At 32.0% G+C, this 27,189-nt stretch overlaps 4 protein-coding genes across 16 annotated transcripts in view; 2 read left to right on the forward strand and 2 right to left on the reverse strand.

Moving 5' to 3' along the window:
- The window catches only part of LOC100651791 (NAD(+) hydrolase sarm1), a 139,365-nt gene extending 137,099 nt beyond the window's left edge, over nucleotides 1–2,266 (forward strand). For all 6 annotated transcript variants that reach the window (XM_012320599.3, XM_048404016.1, XM_012320598.3 and 3 more), the window contains one exon: nucleotides 246–2,266. The gene's annotated coding sequence lies outside the window, so the exon portion shown is untranslated. The remainder of the gene's footprint in view (nucleotides 1–245) is intronic.
- Nucleotides 2,267–2,414: 148 nt separating this feature from the next.
- On the reverse strand, nucleotides 2,415–3,936 carry LOC125384661 (histone H3.3-like). 2 transcript variants are annotated; one of them, XM_048404019.1, is made up of 4 exons: nucleotides 3,594–3,936; nucleotides 3,252–3,294; nucleotides 2,961–3,121; nucleotides 2,415–2,829 (listed from the first exon to the last, which is right to left on the reverse strand). In XM_048404019.1, exons 1-4 carry the CDS (start codon nucleotides 3,617–3,619, stop codon nucleotides 2,658–2,660), a joined length of 402 nt encoding a protein of 133 aa, XP_048259976.1. In that variant the 5' UTR covers nucleotides 3,620–3,936; the 3' UTR covers nucleotides 2,415–2,657. The 2 variants fall into 2 exon arrangements, with proteins under 2 accessions (XP_048259976.1, XP_048259977.1); XM_048404020.1 differs by lacking the exon at nucleotides 3,594–3,936 and adding an exon at nucleotides 3,386–3,573.
- A 201-nt stretch (nucleotides 3,937–4,137) lies between these two features.
- On the reverse strand, nucleotides 4,138–6,592 carry LOC100631094 (myeloid differentiation primary response factor 88). The gene is made up of 7 exons (XM_003394153.4): nucleotides 6,454–6,592; nucleotides 5,868–6,086; nucleotides 5,575–5,771; nucleotides 5,386–5,481; nucleotides 5,178–5,305; nucleotides 4,945–5,113; nucleotides 4,138–4,866 (listed from the first exon to the last, which is right to left on the reverse strand). Exons 2-7 carry the CDS (start codon nucleotides 5,981–5,983, stop codon nucleotides 4,280–4,282), a joined length of 1,293 nt encoding a protein of 430 aa, XP_003394201.1. The 5' UTR covers nucleotides 5,984–6,086; nucleotides 6,454–6,592; the 3' UTR covers nucleotides 4,138–4,279.
- Nucleotides 6,520–27,084, forward strand: LOC100651361 (restin homolog). Of its 7 annotated transcripts, XM_012320591.3 has the most exons (22): nucleotides 6,520–6,674; nucleotides 7,290–7,432; nucleotides 13,169–13,237; nucleotides 14,259–14,411; nucleotides 14,484–14,681; nucleotides 16,247–16,448; nucleotides 17,335–17,554; nucleotides 18,691–18,735; nucleotides 19,778–19,918; nucleotides 19,996–20,160; nucleotides 20,746–20,766; nucleotides 21,614–21,794; nucleotides 21,862–22,533; nucleotides 22,607–22,725; nucleotides 22,789–23,101; nucleotides 23,172–23,323; nucleotides 23,402–25,080; nucleotides 25,151–25,241; nucleotides 25,322–25,352; nucleotides 25,430–25,604; nucleotides 25,672–25,850; nucleotides 26,127–27,084. In XM_012320591.3, exons 2-22 carry the CDS (start codon nucleotides 7,321–7,323, stop codon nucleotides 26,171–26,173), a joined length of 4,965 nt encoding a protein of 1,654 aa, XP_012175981.2. In that variant the 5' UTR covers nucleotides 6,520–6,674; nucleotides 7,290–7,320; the 3' UTR covers nucleotides 26,174–27,084. The 7 variants fall into 7 exon arrangements, with proteins under 7 accessions (XP_012175981.2, XP_012175982.2, XP_012175983.2 ...); XM_012320592.3 differs by lacking the exon at nucleotides 13,169–13,237 and having other exon boundaries at nucleotides 6,521–6,674; XM_012320593.3 differs by lacking the exons at nucleotides 6,520–6,674; nucleotides 7,290–7,432 and adding an exon at nucleotides 7,963–8,099.
- Nucleotides 27,085–27,189: the final 105 nt, after the last annotated feature.

Here is a 27,189-nt window from a genome sequence, read left to right on the forward strand (position 1 = left end):
ACAAAATTTGTATTCATATCATATTTAAATATATAATAATAATTAAAGAAATCATTGTAAGATGAACCAATGATATGTGTATAATCGAAGAACGAAGCAATATTTCATATATGTTAATCTTGTGCCTTAAAATAATAAAACTATAGAGCTGCATGATTGTTGTACTTGTGACTGTATCAAAATAATTGTGCTTATTTACTAATCTACACAATTAGAATCCACTACTATTTCTACTCTCATTGCAGGCTTAGAAAATCGTCAAGTCCGTCCCGTTGGTTAATGGGTTTACCGCCTACGTCTCCACGATTGAAGTTCACCCATACGCAGCCTGGAGGAAGTCCAGTGCCACGAAGACCTCCACGACATCCCCCTTCTCCGTCCACCAGATCTCGTTCGCTGGAACTGTTAGATCAAGATGAGAAGAAATCGGTTTCTCCTGTTAGAGAGCCAGAAGCACAGGCGAGACCAAGGTCCAGAAGCTTAGACGGTTTGTTAGATGAAGATATAGTGCCAGAAAAGAAGACTGGAGAATCATCGAAGCCAGGCAACGAGAGCGAGATTGACTCCAGAATATCCTTGGAGGTTTTAGACAGACTTTCTGATACTAAAGTAGAAAACAGTCTTTTTCAAGTTGTACCAGAAGGGGCACAGAACAATATAGATAGAGGGCCAACTGTTAATCTTCATTCTCACAAGTCTAATGATCGGAAAGCAAAGTTGAATGGAAATCAAAGTCCAATACCAATTCCTAGGCAGCGATTAAAAACAACTGCAGAAGTAAAATCGGAATCGGTTAATATTGTAGAGCAAAAAGAGTTGCAAAAATCGTCAAGTTTCGAGGAGAACAACGACAAAGGGGAACAAAATTTACCAACACGACCACCGAAACCGAATCGATTCGTGAGCGTAGATACAGCGTTGTCGTCTGTGACTTCGAGCATGGAAGACGAGAAGAACTCCCAGGCTAGTTCAGAGAACGTTGATCCTTGTGATAGTAACACAGAATTGAAGGAACGATTGGTCGTAACGGGAAGCGATAAATCGACACTGCTCAAAGCAAAAAGCTGTGGTGCGGGGCTAGACTCTGACGGAAGCATTTCGTCGAACGAATACAAGTCTAAATCACGGGAGCAGGGCTCGTTGCTCTCGCTTCCAACAGGAGCCGAGCCGAAGCGAAAAAAGAACTTTATGGATAAATGCGTGAACAAAGTGCGATCTTTTATGAGGAAATGACTTTTGTCAGATTATGATGATACAAAGACTTGTTATTTAATTTTACGATGATTAATTGTAGTATATAAACGTATTGTTGATCGAGCTTGGTGATTCCAGCTACGCGATGTTTCGCAACCAAATATCGTATATATTCGCTCGTCGTTCAAACTGTTTTCCTATTCTATATTAGAAGTTGTTTTCGAGATGTACAGACTCGCCTCGATAAACAGTATTTCCTTTCCCTATTTTGTATCACACAATGATGTATCGTGTAATGAATGTACATATTTAAGATGATCGAGAAAAAGAAGGAAAAGAAGAAAAAAATTATGTAAAGTCTTTCGAAAGTCAAATTATTACTAGCCATGAGTGTACACGATACTTAAAAAATGTACAGCGAATAAAGAAATGGTGATAAAGCATCGCCATGGTAAAGTTGCGAGTTCTCGTAGCTTTGCTTCTGAACAATGACAGGCAACATAAAAGTGTAATTAATGTTGTGCCTATTACAAAGTGTCTTTTTAGAAATTCAGAATTACGAGATGCGAGATTTCTCTCAGATATACAGAAACACGAAAGAGTAGCCTGTTTATTTCCAGGTGACTTTTATATTTCCTTATCAAATTGTATTATAGATATACATATGTTATAAATGCGTAGATAGGTAGCATTGTTATTTGTAATACTATTTTTTAGTCGGTTTTTTTAGGATATCGTAATATAATGTTCCATTTGCGACAGATGTTGCGAGTGCTGGCAGCTAACCCGTACGAAATAATAAAAGAAATTTTATCGTAACAACCGGTTACGCTATATTTTATTGTTTAATAACCGTTTTTACTGTATCACGTTTAACTGATGTTACGTTACATACGTAGAAAATTCGAACAAAATCCGTACGAAGTGAACCTTACGAAGCTTCGATATGTACTATTCTAAGATCCTGCCGAAGAATCAAGAAATGTATATTTTACCAAAGTTTCGTAAAGTAAACATAAGAATTTTATCAAAAGTTTGTTTCGCATAAAATAAATTTTATTGAACAAACCAATACAAGTTTAATTTGTTATCAAACACCCCACAATTCTTAGTGTCATAGATATTATACTAAGTATTATGCTAGATAAGAACACAGTGAATTTGTCAAGAATATTCCAATATATTTTAATACATAATCATAATATATAACAATAAATATTATTTTTGATTTTTTATTAATTAGTATTATCCGATGATATATATGCAAATTACTAAACATACAATAAAAAAATTCATAAAAGGTAAAAACAATGCTGTAGCCTTCATAGCATGAAACAATTCGTATACTTAATAAAATTAGTGGAATATTTAAAATATTTATATCAGGTATTATTAAATATACAAATATACAAAATATATCATAAATATACATTAAAATTATCAAGCTTAATAGCGAAATTACTTCATTTATTTATAATATCATCTCTTCCTCTGAGTCGTCTCATTAAAATCATATCTTGAATTTGAAGAGTCACACGCTTTCCATGCTGTGACAATAATACACAATCTTCAAAAAATTGAACTAAATATGCTTCTGCAGCTTCTTGCAGTGCTTCAAGTGCAGATGGTTGTACTCTAAGTACAAATTATAAAATTTATAGTATGAGATCTTTGATTTACTTTCAAAATTCAAATATTTATATATTATTTTAAATATATATATATATATATATATATATATTATATTATTAATAAATAAACTTTACCTAGTTACATCACTTCTAGGAAATAAATCTATCATAATTTCTTTAACTACACGAGCAAAAGCTAGTTTTGGTATAAGCAATTTTACACTTTTTCTGAAATATCGAATTTCTTTTAAAATTTGCATCTTTCGAATTTTGTGTCTGCCCACTAAAACGTCAGTCTAAGAAAAGTATATAATAATTAATAATAACGTTCTGTACTTATTTATTTATTTAGTAAGATTTGTAAATAACATTAAATTTATAAAGCTATGCTGTGATTAGAACCTGTTTTTCTCAAAATATTCTTACCCTAGATTTATCACTGCGTGCTGTTTGCGAACTGTCAATTGATCTAAAACAATAACACTAAATTTTATAATAACATAATCTTAACATAAAGTGTTAATATTTCACATAAAAATATTGCTTATAGTAATGTATACATCACGTGAATCTCATGCATTTGAAAATGACAGGTTCAAATGAAACAATTTAGGGACTTTTTTTACAATAATTTTTTTGACAATTAAATCCATAAAGACTATCATAAACGGTTTCAGATGTCCAGGTTTCATTAAAAATCGTCATTATCTAATATATTTCACTGTATGAAGTTTCTAATATTAATTACATAATATATCTATGACTAACCTTGCATCAGATTTTCGACGTACCATTTTTAATATTTGACTTCACTTAAATTATGATGTACGTATGTTTTAAATGCTTTTTACTATATTAGACTGTTTGCACTTTACTTAAATGAAAAGTTAAGTCATAAAAAAACATAAAAACACAATTAAAAACAATTTCACTTAATGGCGCCAAAATGTGAAAAGCTTGGCGGGAATTCTATTACTTGAGACAGTGGACATTTATGGTTAGATGACTACTGTAGTAGTAAACCAATCCAATCTATTTCAAACTTTCCGTCGTTGTTACCACAGAACAAAGACTCAATTAAAACAATGTATACATATTTTTACGTGACTAATTTATGTGTTAATAATAACATGAACACAGCAACTTACCTACTTAGAAATGAAGTTCCACATGTAGGCAAAAGAGTTGTTTTCAAGCACGTGGATATGCAACAGGTACTCTGATAGTATAGTACCTATATCTATACATACATACATACATACATAAATATACGTTAAGATAAATCGATATATTGGCGAATGAAAATATTCAATTTTACATAAAAAATAACATTTTATTAAAGACTTAACAAGTATATACTTCATTACTATTAAATATAATATAATTACATATATTTTGTTTTTCACATATTAAACAGAAATACATTATTAAAAACATTAATAAGATGCACTTCTTTATGATTTGACAAGTATCTTTTTTAACTGTACCTTTTTTACATATTTATTTATAAATTTTGTTTTATTCTCTTTTTCTATCGACTTTGTTGATGTACTCAATGTATCCAGATCTCCGATAGATGGTAAACTAACAGTCTCTGAGATTGGTACGTACTCCTTTCTATTATTTTCTTTTTTGGACCACTGTAAAAAATTCTTTTTTGTCCATTGTAAAAAATTATCTTTCGAATTATCATCATCTTTCAACTTATGAACACTGTCAAATTCAGGAATGTTTGGATTCTCTTTTATATTAAGTATTTCTTTATTATTTTGTAAGCAAGGTTTTTGTACTTCAAAAGACTCTTTTGTACTTTCTTTATCTTTTTTACTTTCGTTATTCACATCAAAGTTGCTGAAATCTTTCACAGGGACAATATTGGTATTTTCTTCTACTTTATTTACAACTTGTACAGAGTCTCTTAATTTTCCCCAGAAGTCATACAAACCCACTCTGTTATAATCTAATACAAACATATATTGTAGCTGTGGTGGCAATTTGCATTTTTCATACAAACATGGTATAACTTTCCTTTGTCGTTTGTCTGATTAGAATAAATAGTATAATATGAGATTCAAATCATACAATCTACATTATTTAATGAATTGATATCAATACTTACCAATGCCTAATGCTTGAGCATAGCTCAAAAAGAATTTGTTTGCTGGGCTTTTTAAAAAATTGTTTGATATTAGAACAATTAGTCTATTACAGCGTTCTGATATCAAAGTCATTACAGCTTCATGTTCGAATGTAACTCCAGCAATTAAATCACGATCTTTTACACAAAGCTGAAAGACATTTTATTTATATCTTATTATTTTTTCATACACAATATTAGTTTTATCTCTTTACCTTCAAGTTATATTTATTTTCCAATTTTTCCAACATTTCAGTGGCCCAATTAACATCTTCATCAGCATACAATAAGAAAGCATCATAATATTGATTTTCTAATCCTTGTCTTAGTCTATGAATATCATCTATTAAAAAATAATATATATATCTAGTAACTTTTGATTACTTCAACTAACTATATCACATTATACTTTATATTACTTGCCTACAGTAAGAACTTTTTCATCAATGTCATTTGAAATTACTTCAGCCGATGTTTGAGACCTTTGCAATTGTTCTAGATATCTTTCACCATCTTTCTCTGTAATATTAATATGATAGGAAGGAGAAATTTAGATTTAAAGCCAAATGCATATGTAACAAAATATAATTACATATTATAATTAGTACAAACCAAAAAGTTTTGATGTATCATCTAAGATATCCCATCGTTCAATTTCTTCCAACACAGTCTGTAAATCCTTCAGTGTAATATCTTTTCGTTGCTGTTGCCAAACTGTTAAAATATATGCAGTTGGATCTGGATGCGATGTCAATAGCGGTATTATTTCTCCACTTAATTTGCAAACGTGCGCGAGGCCTCTCCAATCTCTGAGAAATTGATAAAAATTATTAACTGTTAAGAGTTAACATAGAAAAACTGAAACTTTGAAAAAGAGTTTATCAGATTAACAAAATCTGAATTACCTTGGTAATCCATTTTCAGAAGGCAAAATTTTCAGAGGATTTAATAATGACGAAATAACACATTTACTTTGGATGGATAAAGAAGCAAGTGGTACTGTTGATAATTCAACCGTCATTTTTTATGTTTTAGGTTATGTTAATCTAACCTCAAAATTGATTTATAAGAATCCGCGAAAGTATCTCAAACCTGTTTATGTGATTGTACCGCGAAATGTGTCTCTTCAATGACCAATTGAAGTTTGACGTTTGATAAAATCAAAGAAATTTATTTAAATATCAGACATTTTGTCATATTAATTTTACAAAAGTTTGGTTATTATGTCGAAAGCTTTAAATTAATATTCAAATCTTTATTTAATATAAAAATATATTGAATTTATTTCTTCATTGCTTTATGAAAAACGCAAACAATAATAATACAGTAATGAAACTTGAAAACGTTGTTGCTTGCAAATAGAAAGAGGCAGTTATTAAAGGTGATAATCAATCGTAAAAAACATTTATAAGACAGGTTATAAAATATATGTTAATTATGTAAAAAAGATTGGACAGTGTGTGAGAGAGATTTATCAATATAAATAATTACATTTAAATACAAAGAATATTGTCAGAAAGTTACAAATTAATTCGCCAGCAGACCGTGACAGCGCTTCTGGCACCAGTAATTGTCACTTTTCCGTTGACTGCCGTGTGAATTTGTGCGAATATTTCGCGGTGCTTGTTCGTGAACATAGTGATGTTTTAATTGTTGCTTGTAAAATATGTTAATTGATTGTTCCCAAAAACATCACGTCATATTTAAATAAGGTATGATGTCTGTTCTTCTTTTCTTCTTAAACAATGAACCTTCATCTCAATGAGGTTAACTTTCCGTTTGACATTTTTTTAACGTCATAATATCCGTTTTCAAATGAAATTCATATTTTAACATGTTTTATTTTTATATGTGAAGGTAATAGATCGTATTTTTATGCTTTTTAACAAGTGTCAAACATTTGTCATAATTATTACGTATTTTACTTAAGTGAGTGCGCAATTCAAGTTTTTGATTTCGACTTCAACGTACTTTAATGACTTCTCGATTATGATTTTTGAATTTTGAATGCGATACGAATGTTTTTTCTTTCGGAAAATCAATGTAAAACTAAATATAAATAAAGAATTGAAAGGCAATTAAGATGATTTAAGATTATTGTCATATTTATAATTAAAATTATTCTGTTATATATAGTATTGAATCCTGTAATTCGTAAAAAATGTTACCATTGATATTTTGTATACCATAATATTTATATACTACTGTTACTCTACTAATATTCTATTAAAATATAGCAATGTATATCTATATTTTAGAATTTTTATTTTCTTATGTATGTTATATTTTTCCTTCAATTTTATTAACCCTTCATTTGTATGTTTCAGTGTTATATAACAGTGAGTGCATACATAAAAGATGACTGATTCAAAACCATCAGGAATAAGACCACCCTCAAAAATTGGTCGACCATGTAGCAATTTACCACCAAGACCAGCTGTTCCGCCATCACCTCCAAGACCATCAATGAGTGAGTCTTTTGCAAATTTATTTATTATATCACACTGTATATGCATGTTTTGGAAAGATTATATGATTTTATCCAATATTTTATTAGCTTAAGCGTCCAATATACCTTGTCTCTTACATGTAAAACATTACTTAATTTGAAGAAAATTTTTAAATATTTTAAGAAACATCATATTTTAATTGTATACATAATGTATGAACAGGTTCTAGAAATTCACTTCATAACATAATATCACCTGGAGATAGTATCTAATCGTACAAATCTCTTTGAACTTTTCATGATCATAATATTATATGACTTGTTGTATCATTTAGAATACAAATATCGTTTCTTCTCTTATTTTTTGTTCATAATGTTCTTTATAGATAGAGCAAGTAGAAAAGTCTATCTAAACATTTGTATTTGTAGTCTATAATGACAATAATTATAAAATCGACTTGAATGAATAATGAATCGTCGAATGTGATTCGTACTCAGCACTTGTGTATATTAGTCGAGGAAACGATACAAATAAAGGGCTCCGTTAATTCCCCACGCCGCATAAACGAGTACGCCCACGAGACCCTGAGACGTGCGTGAACGAATGCTTTTACAAGCCCGACTTCTCGAACTTCTCGCGAGTTGTTCTTCCACCTCTCAACGCAACACATCTCGTCCGAGCGATCTGGTAAATATACCGATTTCTCACTAACAAATACTAAGATCGTTATCGAGTACCGTCAGCACTTTGTTTCATCGAAGAGATCAGTTGAAACGGTAAAGTGAATTCCACTTGATTTTAGTGTTACTAATTAAACGATAGATCATTAATTAATTTGCTTTTTTCAATTAATTCGGTCGTGTTTGATAGATTTTTTCTTTAAATTTTTAATGGATGTTTTTATGAGATTCTCTGTCAGGATTTGTTGGGGTTGATTTTAATTAAGCCTTTATTCGCTGTTCTCCATTCATTTCAGAAACTTTATTTGTTTTTGAAAGTTGTAGTTGTTGTTATTTTACTTTATAGCTCTACTCTCAGTTATTTCAAATTAATGTTTGAATCAGTCAATTAAATTAACTATATTGAGATGCAAAATCTTTATTTCTGAGTATTCTCCATTTTAAATCACCAAATGCCTCAGCCTTAAACTCTCATTTAAACTATTAGATAACATACATGTTTGAATCCTCCAATAAATTACCAAATATCAATCATACATATCTCTTATTTCACAAAAGTGCATCGCATAAATCATTATATACCTACAGATCTGCTTTAGAACTCTCAGATTTTCTCTCTGTCTCTCAGATTAAGCTCCATATTATCAAGTGATTTCCTCAAGAATCCTAATCATCCCTTGGCTTCTCTGAGTATCGCTTCAGCTCAAATATCATCACCACCTTTACAACCCCTAAAGATCTCTGAAGCACTAATCACTTCAGTCCTAAAACCTTTCTTACAAGGGTATCCATTGATGATCAAAGACTAAACCTTGATGTTGTTCTAGAATAGTCGCGCAAGCGACAAGATCCAGATAGTCTGTTCGATTATTCACGGGCGGGCGGAGCGGAAAGAGACGCTAGCCTCGTACAAAAGCGCCTGGTCTCGCATCGAGGGCAGCTATCTTGCCTTATTGGTTCATCCAGTGGCTCGGTTGTACCGCAGCTAGGAAGGGACTCGCAACGCGTGCAGTCGGTGCAATTATTGTCGCATGACGCATATTGCGTTATGCAATTCGCGTGTGTTTATTGTACGCTCAATTTCCAACCGTACGTTTCGTCTTTCCTCCCACGTGCTCGCCACGCTTTCCATTTCGGGCAGGGATTTTCACGGCGTCCACCTTGCAGCTATGATCGGTCGTGCGCGTAGCGTCGCTTCGCCTTGGGTTTCGCAACGCGATAGAAAAGCTCAAGGTAACAAATGTGAATTTGCAAATTGGCATCGGAACGTAGACGTGGATCTGATTTCCTGGTATCTGATATTCATCATTAAAGAGATTCTTTGTTAATAAAGGAGGAGGAAAACAAGATTGAGCGCACTTTGGTGTCCTTCGAATTGCATATTTTTATTGGAGTTACCTAAGAGAGCATGATAATAACGTATGGTGATTGAGATGGAGGATAGTTCATTTAGTTCTCTTTATCGAAAATGTAAAGAACCGAAATGAGCCTGAACAGGGTTTGAACAAATTTGGAACGTTCTGTTGTTAGAATTTAAAAAACTGAGAATGTTATGGTATGGATGATTCCCCTTTGCCGGAAACCTAAAGAACTGAAAGTAGCCTTATTAATTTGAATAGGAGAAAAATCGGTGTTTTCTATGTATTAACCCTTTAACGATCGAAAGGCCGCCAGTTAAGGCCTCAAATTATTTTTTATCATCCGCTCATTCTCTCACAATTTATTGCAGATATTGGTATGGCAAAGGTTAACAGTTGATGTTTCATGTATGATCACATTAAGAATTCATCCCCATTGTTATTAATTATCTTCAATGTAGATCATTCAGATCATTACCTGTGTCTGATACCTAATGTTTCTTTCTACTTGTGGTTCACGGTGACCAATATTCATAAAATTCTTTGATCAAGTAGTTTGGTCAAGCATGCGTGATACCAACGTTGCAAACACGTCATACAAATATTTACACGTGTTTTTTTTTCTCCAGATCCCATTAGCATTCCTTCATAGGTCATGCTTGGTTTTTTAAAGTGACAATCTTTCGTACTGACGTAATCACGGTTTCATGATGTTCAATAACACCGTGTGGCACCATCGACTAAATATGGTGGACGAGACCGAGGATGTTACTTGTTTTAGACCTCTTTGATATTCACACCGGCAGTGGCAACCGGTTTTCAGATCAATTCACGAATTTCATCCACCAGCTTGTTGGCGCCAGTAACACAACACGGTGAATCGCATTCATTATCTCCTTTAATGGCTATACGTCACTCGTTAATCGGATGTAGAATATAATTTCTTGCATGTATTACCAATACTCTCTTAAATAATTTCATTATACTTAAAGTTTAGGTACACCTTCTTGGGTTGGGACTAAGTTTCTTTTCTTTAAATGCAATTTAAGTGCATTTGCGTTTCATATGTAAGATAGGAGGGTTGGCGTGGAAATTATCTACTCTATAATCTTCCATAATAATGTTAGAAGGATTTTCAACTGTATACATTATTATCTATTCTTTTAAATAGGAGCTACAAAATTTTAGGTTGCATTTTCATAATATTTATACTTGTCAAATTACAGAAAAATCTGTTTATATGAATTTCCAATTTCCATTAGAATTCATTTCCAAGATATCTAAAAGTGGAATTTCTAGAATATCTAGCGTTGAGTTTCAATAGGAACCGTAGCGCGTGGATTTCATTTTTACGATATTTAATCTTCTGAAAATATTGAAAAACTTTTTTACGACCTTTCACAATTTTCATTAGAATTCGTCTCTAACAAATCAATTATGATCTAAAATTCAAATTTCCAGAAAAATGCAACTCTTTCAAAGCTTCCAACCGTAGCTTCAAACTCTACAACGAATACATCGTTCAATATTATTCAACGGAGTATGTACGCAAGAAAAATTGGATGCATCAGCGAGTGACTGGTTGAACGTGATTGAAAATCGAATCGGTCACAGAGATTGTGAAGATCGCGTTACGCGGGATGTTCATTGGATTAGATTCCAGGAACAAATTGCCACCTGACCTTAATAGTAATCGAATCGGTACTACTATTAACCTTGTTTACATATGGATCGTCTACTTACATCGGTGCGGAACCGAAGTATCTTGGATCGTATGACTATTTGTACGGATCTAATCACAAAGGATAGCACGTGTCAGCCGGTCAAAGTGCTTGATACTATACAAAGTTTATTTTGATAGCATCTTGTCTACTATATTTGTCGCTAGAAGTAAATTAAAATAGGACTAATGCTTTATATAGCCATTTCATTATATGTAGGATTTACCTGAACTTAATTGGTCATCCGACTTGCATGGTTTCTTCTCTGTACTTTTTTTCTGAATGACTCACGTGTGACGGTTCGAAGCGTTAGATAATGATGCATCGATCTTTATATAGTATGTATTTGGAAAGTGGAACTGCGTCGTAATCTTTTATGGTCGATTTTTAAATTATTTAGCCGATTTATACTTGAGTAGTTTGGGTTTGGTATTCATCTTGGGTTAGTTATCATTGTAATACAGTGATTATCTTACTTACTTATCTTGTAATTCTAATTATCTTACGATATATCTTATACGATTATCTTATAATATTGTTACAAATCGGCTAGTTACTATTGCAACGCAATGATTCTAATTATCTTGCAATATAATATTGTAACAATTATCACTATATAGGTTTCCTTTACTATTGAATATGAATTATTCATACTATTTTGTACTATTTTAATTTATGTTATTTTAAATACTATATTTTTCGCAAATTTATTGCTATGGAGAAATTTGAAAAGGATTTCTAGAAATCTTACTTTATCGTTTCTTTTAGCATCTTTTACTATTTATTCATTTTCTTAATTCTAAAATTCATCCTATTTATATTCATTTTTCTTATCATACAGAAGATTGTACAATCTTCGTACATTGCAAGTATTATGTCCGAAAAATCTCACGAAAATTACGGAAAAATTCTACGGAAAATTATCTTTAACCGTATCGTGAATGCATGATCCGATGTTCGATAGTTTCGCTCTAATCGCGAATTGATCTCGTAGAACAGAGGCTTCTACCCACGCGACCGACCTACTACCACCGGCTCGCCCACAGATCGCTCATGAATAGTTAATTAAATCGCGAATCGTGACATTTTTCTCTAGTTTTTTACTAGAGGAGATCGCGAGCTACGAGATAACACGCTCGACCTACGTTGTAATTAAATTATTGTCGAGACAGCCACGATACATATTTCTTTCTTCATTCCATCTTCTTTCAATGATTAAATAATTTATATTGAAATATATAGAGTGAAATTGCCTAAAAAATGAACGAAGAAAAATATTTTAAAAATTCTTAAGTATCAAAACAAAGTTAAAATAGCAAAGTAGAAATACTATAGGAACCTACGATATACAATCGAATAGTGAAAGGATAATATTCGAGTACTCGATATATCCAAATTGTACGTAATTAAATTTGTAATTAAAATTTGTTAAACGACTTTCCTGTTGATTAATTTATTCAATATTTACTAAATATTCAATTACTGAAGTTTGAATACACAGATACACGTTTCCAATTATTTCAAACTATATTTTTATTATATCTAATTATCAATACGAAATATATTTACCTGCATATTCATTAAACTGTTAAATACAAAATTTTACAGCATCATCATCGATCGATTTGTACTTGAACACGCCTCGTTGATCCCTGTTTTACATAACTTTACGCTTAATAACTTGGCCCATAGGAAATGAACTTCCTGTCTTACGTATCAGCAAAGTGCAATTAAGAAAAAAACGTATTACGATTTGTGTTATCATGCGTAACACATGACGCGAATCTTGATCTTCCAGTACGCAATGTGACGTTCACTATATCCACTTTAATATTATAATTTTTTTTTTTCTTTTTTTTAAATCGTATTTCGTGGCGTTCAACTCTTCAACGGAGTTGAAGACCAAATGAAGATAAACGAAGCTTGTTTGTCCCGTGAAAGCATGCTTTCTGTTTCGTTTGATTTGCATTGTTCTGCGTTGTTTTGCATGACCACAGACCAGATGGATCATCTCTGGGAAACGCACGGCCGTCGATTAAGCGAGGCTGGCCTGCGCAGAGGATCAGGTAGGTGCTTTGTTTCTTTTCTGTTTTTCTTCTTTTAGTTTATGTCTTTGCTACAGTGAGTGCAAAAAATAATCGTAAAATTTTTAGAGATTTAAATGATAAGATATTAACCCTGCCATGTTCTTTGGTCACTTTTTATCCGATCCCTTTTCCCTATCAATAAATTATAATATTTATTAAAGTATTTAATACGAAGAATATAGTAAGAAATAATTAAGTGCACCGCAGTGCAAAAAGTGTAGCGAATTTCGTATGACTTCATTCTTGCATTGACTGCGATAGAATTTCTGTTATCTTGGCATTCGTCCAGAAACTGTGATTCTCGTAGTACTTAAATCAACACACCCGTGACCTCAGATTCTTTTAGAGCTGACTAATCTTTCTGAAAATGAGCGATTATTCTCGCATTGGTCCGCGATAAAGATTACATACAATTACATCGTTTTTCTTGTGAATCTGTGTAGCTTTTGTTGCGTGTATGTCTGTTGCCTAATGAACGAGCTCTATAGCCGATATTAACGTAAAAATTAAAAGAAAAAGGAATATTTCACCGACAGGAATCTTTGCCAACATTATTAGAAAGAACGGGGGAAAAGAAACGCTCGAATTAAAAACTCCACTCAACGAGTTTATCTTCCCCTGTAAAACAATAAAATAAAATTATTTTAAAAAAAAAGGAAAATTTCGGATAAAAAATTCCACTCGACGAGTTTACCTTTTTTCCCTAAATAAAATAAGAATAAAGAAGGGAACTCGTATTTAACGAGTTTATCTTCCTTTCTAAAATAAATCGAAAAGAAAGAACTTGAACGAAAAACTGCGTTCCTAAAATATCGAATCGAGAAAAATGATAGTAGAAGAAAAGGCTCGATTTAGAGAATCCACTCAACGAACCTATTTTCCTCCCCGAAATAACAAATTAAAAGAGAAAAGAAAACACGCTCGAACAAAAATCTCTAACGAGGCAAAGCAACCCAGCAGCGCAATTAAACACGCTTATATGTAATTCCACCCTGATTAGATAACAGCGTGGTTCTGACGGAGGACACGGACAGCTTCATAATAGGAGATCGAGTATGGGTCGGTGGCACGAAACCAGGCTCCATTGCTTATATCGGCGAAACTCAATTTGCCCCTGGAGATTGGGCTGGAGTGGTACTGGACGAACCTATTGGTAAGCTCTAATCGTCATCCTCGAGAAGGAAATCATCTGCGATGAAAATTAACGAACGAGTGGACGCTTCAGGCAAGAACGATGGATCCGTGGCTGGCAGTCGATACTTCCAATGCGAACCAAAGAGAGGAATATTCTCTCGATTGACCAGACTGACCAGAGCACCGTTGACCGATATCATCACTGCAACATCACCGATACAAAAGACACCTACGTCGCCAAGTGACAGCGCGAAAGGAAGCCTCAGCAAGTCCATGTCTCCGTCTCTAAGTAAGGAACGCTGCAAGAGATATTCTCCTCGTCCGTAGTGTGCTTGAACTTTCTGTTTAAGAACGCTTGGAACGAGAACCGTACAAGAAGAATCTGAAAGAATTCGTTTCTTTTCTTTTTCCTCTTTTGGGTGTCTCCTCTCGTTAGAATCGTAGAATAGAAACGAGTTGTTGGTTTGCTGTTTGAGAATTTTGTAGGTTTAAGATGTACATTATAGAGTATCGTGTAAATTGTACAATATAAGTTGTGTTAGGTTGCTGCATAAGTTATATCTGCCAGAGTAGATCTTGCAGAAATCCGATGTACAAAATTGATCTACGTGGATCTTTCGTGATGCATCTTTTATAAAGATCATTGCATTTATCGTCAATGAATTTATTGTATGTTGCATTCTACGAGCTCAAAATTGTTTATTCGTTTCCGTGGTTCAAAATGATGAAAATTTCATGGTACCACATTTGTCATCATACAAATTGAACGCTCTTTGTTGCTTTTATTTTTCAGTTACTTTGTTATAAGTTTGTTATTTTATTGATATATATATCGATTAAAATTTTCCAACAAATGTAACGAGTGGGTATTCTGATATTTATGATAGACAGTGTATATGTATGGAATTGTCATATTTATTATAACATTGACTGCAACCTGTTTATGTAAATCAAGAATCAGACAGAATTTATGCAACAACCTATTATTTGATAATCGTTGATTATTTCAAGATCGTTTAGGTAAGGAAATGGTGTCTGCAAAATTCTCTGTTAAATTATTTATGCTTTCCTGAGTGGACGTCCAGTCGCACGCTGTACAGCTTAAAGTTGCACCATTTAGACTGTTTTATTATTGTGTCTAATACATAGCATGCTGTATAATATTCCCTGTTCTGTAGCGTTATCACCTAAACACTTAAAACTTTAAATCTCTCCAAATAGAACGACGTACTACTGTCTCTTCCATTATGCATCTTAGCGTAGTCTAGGTTTTTTGATGTCCGATTATTTATGTAGTTAATTCTCCACGCAACGAGTTTTGTCTGTTTAATAAATAAATTTGGATACCGCTTCCTCACTTTCTTATCGTCGATTAAATTGTAAAAATTGTAAACGTAGAAATGTTTGGATTAACCCTCAACTAAGTTTTAGATTTAAACAATCCTTACGCATATATTAAATATTCTTTAAAAAATTCCTCGCTATCAAATTCTCAATGTTTACAGATTTTAATTAAATTGTCCGTAAAACTATTAATGAGTTTCTTTTTTCATTTGTGTTCCTTATTTCATCATTATTGCTACTAATATTAGAAATATTTTAACATTCACATATTTATTCTATATCTTTTTGAAAACATCTTACGTTCAAAGTATTCGTGATAGCATAACTATATGAACCTTACACTCATTAGGAAACTCGTTTCTAACTGTAGCTGAGGGTTAATTCCAATCACCAGTATCTTAAACACCTTCTGACAAAGTGGTTTTACGTAATCTTAATGTTTCATGCATGTATTCTTCTACTCTAAAAAATTCATCTATTATAAGAAACGTATTGTAACTCGTCACGCAGACGCATCAACGACGAGTCTATCGTCCACCGTATCGCAGAGGGATCTCAGGATAGGTGACAGGGTAATAGTATCGTCCAGTCAAGGCAGCAAAACCGGTGTCCTCAGGTACATCGGTATCACAGAGTTTGCACTTGGCGAATGGTGCGGCGTGGAACTAGATGAGCCGATTGGAAAGAACGATGGTTCCGTCAACGACAAGAGGTCTGCATCGATATTCGAAATTTATAGTCTGAACCAAAAATTTCAGTCGCCCAACATCGCTTCCCTAATTAATGCGTGATGGATTTTTCCCCATTTTAACAATTTTTTATGCCCCGAAGAGATATGTATCAGTCTTTACATTTTTATTCTTATCTGTCTGATTTATTTTGTTATTTAACATTTACGCGTTCCTCGCGATTCGCTTGTTAACTCACAACGTGTTTGTCCAAGAAAATTACACACGCTATTTTATTACTTTGGTGCTTGGATTTAAATGAAAAAAGAACTTTTCTATTATCTTCTTAGATTCTTTGGACTCTTTATTATCTTTCTTTTGTTTTTAGATCTTATCTTTGTCGAGTTTGTTGTTTTAATTTTTGATAAATCTTATCAACGAAATATATTTTTCAATACCTCTGCAAGTCTAATCTATGATACATAAAACAGAGGAACGGTATAGATTTTGAGCTGTAGAAACGTCTAATTCAGATCATAATAGGGCACAGCAGGTATTCGCAGCGTGGGAGTAGCGTTTTGTTCGATCAAGCTTCTCCCTACATTCTGCAACTTCGAATTAATTAACTCGATTCGATCACGCCAATGGCTGTATTTATAACTTCGATTGCATACAAATGTAAACGGATAACGACGACAGCCTTGACATTTATTACCACTATTCTCTTTTACTCTTGAAAAGCGGTCAGAAAAAAGATCAGACTAAATTTCCATTAGTTGCATTAATTATATAACAAAATGAATCACATGACAACAGAGAAATCTCTGTGTTACTTAGAAAGTGGTTAAAGTTTAAGAAAAACAATATAAAAAGATCAATTAGCTCGTGCTTTCTACCTCTGCTTTGCTAATCAGTTTAGCATTCATTCAGGTACTTCGAGTGTCGACCTAAATACGGTCTGTTCGCACCCGCACACAAGGTCAGCCGGTCGCCGTCCAGCAAAAGGTCATCGTGCATAGTGCACAAGCCAACTGGCGCCGCCCTGAACACGTCCCTGAGGAAGACCGGTTCCAGAGAGTCATTGCTCTCGATGTCGAGCATCATCAGCACCGCGAGCACAGCCACCAAGGCTGGTGTTAGCGCCGCGAGGGTAAGATTCACGGAGCCAGAGTGAGGAAGATCGCCTACAGCTTGCATCTTCTCTGCAGAACGCAGATTCCTGACTGTCCAATTTATTTGCCACTCCACTCGAACAATCAGGGGATTGAAAGAATAGATTTCTCATTTGGAACGATGATTGCGGATTTTTATACATTTGTGAGAAATTGAAAAACGCGTAAATGCGCAGAATGTACGAAACTTTCGCTTAGGTTCCATTTCTTAATAATATTTGAATCTGTATGAATATCCGCAGTCTATGTATTACGAACGCGTTAATGTTCAAAAATTTGGGATCATGCACCATTTTGTAATTATATGTAATTGAAATTGTCAATACTATATGAACACACATCTGGCTGTTTTGTTATATATTCTATGTATTTCTAAAATTTTGAATCTTTTCAAAAAAGAAGAAAAGGACAAGAAAGGAATAAAATTTTACTTTATCCTGCAAAGATAAAAAAAAAGAAACTCGAACAGATGGTGGCAATGGCCTTAAAATTTTGGAAAACGTGTATTTGCTTTGGTACCAGATTTATACCTTAAGATTCAAAGTATTAGATACGCTTTTTTGTAGAATAAATAATTCTCTGATTATTCCAAGGAGTACAATGAACGCGTTTCTGCTAGTTTGTACGAATAAAGCATCACCTCCTTTAAACCTGCTTTGAAACGCGTTTGCGAGTGAAACTGTGAGTTGTTAGCTTGTTAGTCCTATAGTGACGTTGTTAGATTGATATAGATACACGCACACATACAGTACATACACATATATATCAGTATGTGTGTGTGTGTTACGTTTGTTATCGTTGCTGTTGTTCTTGTTAATAACATTATCGATTGTTAGAGATTAGTTTAAGTCGAACCTAATTTACGATCCAAAGAGATGTCCAGTATTCCTAATCTTTGGGCGTAACTTTAACTTTATAGAACGCTTAAAAAAAAGTCATATATTCGTACAGTATTCTTTTCACAGAGTCTTTATATATTTTTTTTATCGAGAGAAAAATGATATATATATTTATTTATTGGAAGAGGAGGTAAATAAGAGGTAGGAGTTGAACGGATTAACTGTATGGCTGTTGCATGATATATTTTTGTTTTTTGTTGCATCTATAATTCCAGCGGCCTGGTTTTCGCACCTCAACACCTGCACGAATCACCCTGCAGGTGAGATTATGATCTAACATTTATTTTGGTTACTTATCGATACCCTCTTTAATTAGAAGTATAATAGATGATATCCTTCATACACTCCACACAATAGAGATACATTAACAAACGTATTGTGACTATGTATTTGCATAACTTCAGATATAATCAGTATGATTTGAATGTTAAGATTTGTCATGTTGATTCATTTAGAACTTAGAATATTATAGTGCGTTACCACTAGTTTTATAGTAGATAATAAGTAGCTTACAAAAGTATTTTAATACTTGTATGTGATGTTAATAAAATCATCCGTCCATTCCTCTTAATCTCCTTAAAAATCTCATTCCCACCTGGATGAGTATATACTTCTCTAGTAAATTAATTTTTTTTTTTAATTTTATTTGTTTAAACTGAACGAAAGAATTCTAAGTTACCAGTATTGTGAAATTTATCTTCAATCATTTATTTCGCTGCCATTTGTGATGCGACTCGTATTTATTTAATTAAACGTCATCAAATCAAGTGTGTAATAAATAATTCAAGCTGCTCGGTTTACACGCTTTTGAGATTCGTGTTGAGAATAAAGTATTCTACGTGTATTTATCGTTAGCGACACAATGTCCTCGTTGTTGTATATAGCGATAATTATGTATATTTAAGTTGCAAATTCTGTATCTGTGTAACGCTACGCGGTTTGCATTTTTATCGAGCAAACTTAGTTTGCTTTTCACGCATTCATCAAAAACCGGTTCTCGAGTAACGTAAGAATGGTGACAAAAATCTGTCAAGATAAAGAGCACACTATGAATAGAATAAACATGGTCTTTGCATAAGTACATAGACGCACAGTTTTGATGGCAATAATTAAATATTTGCTTTTGTTATGATCAACATAGAAAGTATTATTATGATATAAACTCGCGCGATTATGATATGAATTTCTTGATTAAATATGTATTGTAATGCTGCATTGAGAAATCCTTTCAATAGAGCATTCCTAATAAATATTCAAACGATATTTGCAATCTTTTTTTACACATATCTCCACCATTTTTAGGAAACGTTAAAGGAGAAGCAACAGGAAATTGAGATTCTCCGGAAAGAACGAGATTTAGAACGTGAACGAATTACGAAAGCCGCAAATCAAGCAGATCAGGCAGAACAGTCGCTTATTTCTGTAGTCAAAGAATATGAGCAGGTTGTAGTATTATCATGGGTAGTTCATTTAGTCGTTTAATATTATGATGATATTGAAAAGTGTCATTTCAATTTTAGTATCGCGAGAAAATGCAAAAAACCGTTACTGACGCGGAGGTTGCGTTCTCAAAATTACTCGAGGAGAAAAATGCACTTGCTTTACAATTGGAGGAAGAAAAGAGGAAGTGTGAAGATCTCCTGTTTCGTTTCGAGGAAGAATCGGTTAACAAGGATGATATTCAGGTACACATCTTAACTGTATACAGTTTTTATTTCAGACATAAAACGATATATATTAAAATATATTAATTTAATATGAGATATATTGTAAGGTAAGTGTGGACATTTTTAGGAAGAACTTTAGAAATAGCTTAAACGAACGACAAAACACGAGGTGGAATAGAAAAACATGTTCATGGTTTTTATATTTTTTCTCGTTTCACTTTGTTTTGCCAAATTTCTACTTCTGTTCTGAGATGTTTAACTATACATCAATTGCTTGGCAAAATTTCAAAGAACTACAGAACATTAAAATTAGGGACTAGATTAACATGCTTTTCCTAGTATTAGGAGCTTGTACATAAAATGGTGATGGGCAAAGCTAGTATATACATAGTATATACATATGTAACTCAATTCAAAACGATAAAATGTTAAAATCCCCCCCGCCCCAAATCATTTGTAAGTAATAATTGAAACTTTGGAAAGTTATTTAAGTTTAAAAAGATAATTTACCAAAAATAAAAAATGAAAGATTTCGTATGGTATATGAAAAAAGCTTGTTTCTAGGCTATGGGTTAACGTAAAAAACTTATCGTTTATTTTCAGAAAGAAAGAAGTGAGCAATGTGTGAGTATCCGATGGCAGCCATTTGGGATAGAGGAGGGGTTGATGATCCTGTTTTTCTGCACTGCTTCTCTTACCATCACTGTAGTCATGTCGTTTAGCATTTCATCACAAGTTTGTCAAAATGATATGTGATGTCGCAGTATCTCTTCGATGCTTTCCCCAACTAATTAATTCTCAATCTTCGTTGACATTAAATATTAGAGTTGAAATTATACTAGCACTATTTGATGCTCGTATGTAAATTACTTAGGGCATATAAAAGAAAAAGATAAAAGATAGGTTTATAGATTGAAGAAGTTAAATTTGTATCATATAATGAATAGATTTTTATCTAATCGTTACGTACAATCCGTTAGAAAGGTGCGGGATTAACATGCTTTACGGTGCACTATGAACATAATTGCTATTTTCAGTATTGCTTTTTTTCACGCCAAATTTGTGCTTTACGTATGAATCAGTTATTAATACGTAGTAAATAATTAAGTCATTGTACGATAAATCTAAGAATCAATGTAATTTTTTTTATTTATTTATTTATTTATTACTCTATTTATTTATTTGTTATCTATTTATTTCATATTTTGTTTATCATACTGTGTTAAATTTGTATATTTTTGATTTAATTATGTTACACACAGTTGTATATTGTTATTCTGCAAAATCAAATAATATGTCTTACACTTGTTGAAGCATCCAAAAAGAATTATATTTTGTATTTTATTGCACTCTCGCCTAAACCAACATTATCGATAGAAAATTGATATTGTATATCTTAATGCACTTTGTGTTAGTTAATGTCTGTTTAAATTGATTTATTATTATACTAAACAAGTACGTTTGTGGTTAGGTGATAAATACTGTAAATGAAAATAAGATCAAAGATCTCGAAAAGCTGTTGCTGGAAGAAAGAGAACGTGTTGGTCAACTTGAACGTGATAGTATCAAATTATTCGAAACGGAAGAAGAACTGACTCGTCTTCGCAATGAAGTCTCAAATGCTACTGCTCAAGAAACGCAGCAACTCGAAGGTACTTTGGGAAGGGATTTTATCGTGTACTATTTTGTACAATTTATTTTAATCATGAATTGATTTAGACTTACAGAGTCGCAATAAAATTTTGGAGGAAAGTAGAAATAATCTTGAGAATGAGGTGCAAGAGAAAAGAAAACTTATGGAGCAATATATAAATCAAATAACTCAATTGCAATCAAATTTGAAAGAAAATCAACAAGAAAGCGCGGTTCATAAAGAATCAGAGACAAGTTTGCGGACAGAAATAGAACGTGCGACGAAAGATTTGGAGGAAAAGAATACGTTGATAGAAGATATGAAAAAGGAATTTGAACACAGTACAAATACCTTGAAAGAGCAATTGCAAAAAGCTACAGAAACGATAGAAAATATTAAAAAGGAGAGTACAAGTGAAAAGGAATTATTAAAGTCAAAGTATGATAAGATAGTCGAAGAGAAGGAAAATCTTTTGAAAGCAAAAACAGAAGAATTAGAACTACAATCAAAAAAACAGTTAGAAGTACAAAATGTTGCATTGGAGAATCTTAAGACTGAGAATATGAAGCAAATTAGCAAACTTTCAGAATCTTTCAATGAACAATTGAATATGAAAAACTCGAAGATTAAAGAAGTTTCTACTAAGCTTGATCAAAAAATATCTGAGACTGAAAAACTGATGGTTGAACTATCTACGCAAATTGATATAAATAAGAAAAAAGATGAAGAATTATCTGTTGCTTTAAAGAAACTGGAAGGTATGTTCACAGTACGAAGTATTTAAGTACCAGATTAAAAAAATGTGTAATCTTAACTTATATTAATTTACAGAACTAAACGAAAAGCTCAAGTTAATGGAAGAAAAGAATTATTTGCTTTCTAAACAAATCCAAGAGTACGAAAAAATTGCTGATGATAGTTTTAAAATAGTCCAGGAAAAGCAGAAGTTGGTAAGTACTTCTTTCTATAAATATTATGTTCTACTACTAAATATAATTTTTTTACTACTTTAGGAACATGATATCGCTTCCTTAATGGCTACCGAGGCCAATTCCTCAGTCCAATTGAAGAAATTAAGCGAAGAGTTGAAAGTGAAAGAAAAGGAACTATCAGAACTTCGTTCAACAACTGCAGCTGAAATAGAAGAATTAACTAAACGTTATCAGGGTCAGATTGAAGAGAAAGCAAAATGTATAGAAGAAGCAAATGCTTATATATCTCAAAAATCATTATTACTCAGTAAATTAGAAAATGATGTCCTTGAATTGAAGTCGATTCTTGCCAATAAAGATGAAGAAATAAAAAATCTCACACAAAAGACTTTAGGTAAAACATATAAATATCAAATTTCAGTAATTGTATCACTAAATTAAGATTATCGTTGTCTATGTTTCAGATTTACAAAATGCACTTACTTCATCGGAACAAGCTAAGACAAATCTGGAGAATGAATTCCAAGGACTTCAAAGCAATATAGAACAATTAAATCAACAAGTTGCTGGTACAGAAAATAAACTGTTGCAAGTCACTTCTCAAAAGGAAAAATTGGTAAACAGTTACTTTATTTAAAGTTTAAAAGATGTAATTTTTAGATATAAAATATTTAATTATTCGTTTTATATTTAGGAAGCTGATATTGCAAATTTGATAAGTACTTCCGCTGATTCATCGGAGCAACTTATGAAATACAATGAGGATTTACGAACAAAAGAAAAAGAACTTGATGAATTTAAAGATAAAGCATTCAAGAATGAAACTATGCTCAAATCATTAGAGTTGAAATTGATTAATATCGAAACAGAATTAAACAAAGCTAATACATTAATTCAAGAACAACGCTCAGAATTAGAAAATAATAAATCTGAATTGGAAAAAGAGAAGAAATTGAACGTGGAGTTATCTAGCAAAATAAAAGGATTTGAAACAGAAAATGTAGAACTTGAAAAACAAATAAAAGAAAATGATTACATTAAAGAAGAACTTAAAGAAAGAACACAGGAATCATTGAATCTTTCAAATGAACTAAAAAATAACAAAGAGGAAATTCTTAATCTACAAAAACAACATGAAACTTTAAAAAATTCACATAAAGAGGAGGTGTCATCTCTTCAGAAAGTGATTGACAACATAAAGACGGAATTAACTACTTCTCAAGAGACAACAAAGACTTTGCAAAAGATCAAATCTAAGTTAGAAGCTAATCAAAGTGCCAGTCGTTGGACAATTGAAGAATTGACAGAAAAACTCGAAGCTGAAGCAACAAACCGTGCGAAATTAGAATCATTAATGACAGAAAAAAATTCTAATCTGCATGAGTTACAAAAAAAATATGAAGAATTACAGAAAACGAACGAAGCTTTGATAGCTAATCAAGAAGCTACTGACAAAAATCTTACTACGTCATTAGATAGTATGTCCAGTGAAGTAAAAGAATTGAAGGATAAACTAGATGTTGCTGCGGAAATGATTAAAGTCAAAGAAGATGCTCTTGTACAAATGAAAAAGGAAACTGAACAAACTGAAGCACAAATTTTGAAGCTTAATGACACTGTTGCATCTATTCAAAGGGAACAAATGGATAATGTAGAGGAAATGAAAAAATTACAAGAAATGCTATCAAAGAAGGAAAAGGAAATATCTAACATCACAGAAACAAAAATTTCTTTAGAAAATAATCTAAAATCTGTAGAATCAAAATTAGAGGAAAATATAAAAACGTTAGAATCACAGTTGAAGACTGTACAAAATGAACTAGATGTAAAAAATAACATGCTTCAGGAATCAGAACATATAATAAAAGAATTGAAAAGCTCCAAAGAAGAATCTGTGATGAAATTACAAAATACTTTAGAATGTGAAATGAAAGCTAAACAAACTGAGCTTGAATTTGCAATGCAGAAAAATTCTGAATTACAAAAACATCAACAATCGCTTCAAGATACAATAGAAAAACAAGTTAATGATTTGAATAACAAAGAAGTAACAATCGATAAATTAACAGCACAAATTAAAGCCTTAGAAGATGCGCAAATGAAAAAATTGAAAACGGATGAACAGATGCAAAATGAAGAAGTTAAACTTATGCAAAGTAAACTAAGTGAGGCGATTAAAGAAAATAGAAATCTGGTTGACAGTAAAGAATCTCTTGAAAGATTACTTGTAGAACAGAAAAAGAAAATTGAAGTGTTAACAAATACCATACAAACTAAAGAAAAGGAAACTGAGAAAAATATTCAAAATTTGGTAGAAAAATTAAACCTTGTATCCACGGAATCTGCACAGTTAAAAGAAGCACAAAGTAATTTGTAGGTACACAAAAAATAACCTTCATACTTTTCTAATACTTCACACGTTTATATGGACTTTACATTTCAGGGAAAGAGAAAATAAACAAATTACTGCTAAATGGACAGAAGCAACAAATCAATTAAAACTTACTCGTGAAAACATAAAGAATAATTATGATGTAAGTACTTGATTTTCAATTTAATGTAAATTTGCTACAAATAAATATATAATATATCTAGATTTTCATTTGTATTATAGGCAGCAGGAGGTGATATGAAACAACATATGGGTAAAATTTATTTAAAATTCATTAATCTTCTTTGTTGATTTTTCAATTCTATTGTAAAACTAAATTATTAATTTCAGTTGATAAAGATATTGACATGATAAAGTTAAAAGAGGAATATGAAACAGCAAAAAGTCAAATAGATTTCTTAAATTCTGTAATAGTGGAGATGCAACGTAAAAACGAAGCTTTACTATGTAAAGTTGAAGTTCTTGAAATAGGAGTACCTGCCAATGAAGCTGATGAGTATACCAAGTTCGTAATATTTAATTTTTAAGTAAGCCTATGTTATAACAATATGATATCCATTAATTAATTCTAGAACCACATTAGAAAAACGAATGGCTGCGCCACGTATGTTCTGTGATATTTGTGAACAATTTGATTTACACGAAACAGAAGATTGCCCACGACAAGCTCAAGACTTTCTAGACACGGAAAAGGTCGTAAAGCCCCCGAAGAAAACATCGGTGGAAAGACCGTACTGCGAAAACTGCGAAAGTAAGAATTTATTCTTTAAAACTTTGCGAATTGCAATTCTCTCCGTATCCATCTATAATATTCTTTTTCCTAGGAACAAAAGCAAGCGTTTAAAATTCTTTTAAATGACTTTTTTAATTCCTAGAAAATATTAGTTAAAAACTGGACAAATACCTTAACACAGACTAATACAACGTTATTATTTTAAGTATACACTGAATATTTCACACTAATCCGTCTAACAATTTTTCGTATTTCTATCCAATTCCATTTACGATTGTTTTACCTGTTTTACAGTGTTTGGACATGATACTCGTGATTGCGATGATGCTGAAACCTTTTAATGGCGTGTTGTCATTTGTTGACCTATTTCATTGCTTCTCAAAGATCTTAGATACAAAAGAAAAGACCTGTTAAAATTTTTGCAGAGTATATTTTTATATAAAAGAATTTAATGCTACAGTTCTGTGCATGTCCTCCTGCATAGAAATATGTGTGTCCATTTAAAATACATCGACAATTCGATGAGAAATGTGTGCTCCTCGTGTTAAATTTATGATTTGAAAGTCTATATATGTTCACCAGAATGTATTTCTGTGTATATTCGTTGCGCTTCCATGTGATTGTTAAAGTACAAAGTCATATACCAGTTCTATTACCACTTACGACTAAGTTATTTTATGATACATTGCTGAATTATATTATAGAATGGGAGCATAGTTTATTATTTGTATAATGAACAGTTAAACGTATACCATGCGAAACTTCGAACATCAAGAAACGTTCGAAAGTCAAATGTAATTATGTACATACTAGTTATTTATGTCAACCTGTAACTGTATTTAATAATTTATTTAGTATCAAAAAACGTCACACATTTAATAATAGTTCCTTTAATTGACAAACTCAATGATCGAGCCATTAGAATTAGTTCACAGTGTTTCTTCACAATGTCTGAGAACCTATATCAACATGATTGGTAGTACATTTTTCTGAAAAAAATTTGTACTGAAATATAATGAAAGTAAGTATTTATTATTTTGTATGTATGTTTTTCTTTGCCATTAATCTTTGTACAAAATTCATTTCAGCAAAATTGTACTACTATGACTTACCGTTGTCTTGCCTTTTAACTTTAAGCTTTAATACAGGGTTGATATCTTGTCTCAAATCTGAATCTTGTCTTGAAATGTACATTTAATAAATTATAACTAAACTTTGTAGTTAAAAAAAAAATAAAATTGTAAGAGACTGATCTGAGTATTTTGCATAAATTTATTTAAATTACACAGCAATGACTTTAAATAACAACAACTGACTTTTTATTATATGTTTCCTATTTTTTGAAAGAAAAATTGAT

Source organism: Bombus terrestris, chromosome 3 (genome assembly GCF_910591885.1).
Source record: "Bombus terrestris chromosome 3, iyBomTerr1.2, whole genome shotgun sequence".
Taxonomy (NCBI): Eukaryota; Metazoa; Arthropoda; class Insecta; order Hymenoptera; family Apidae; genus Bombus; species Bombus terrestris.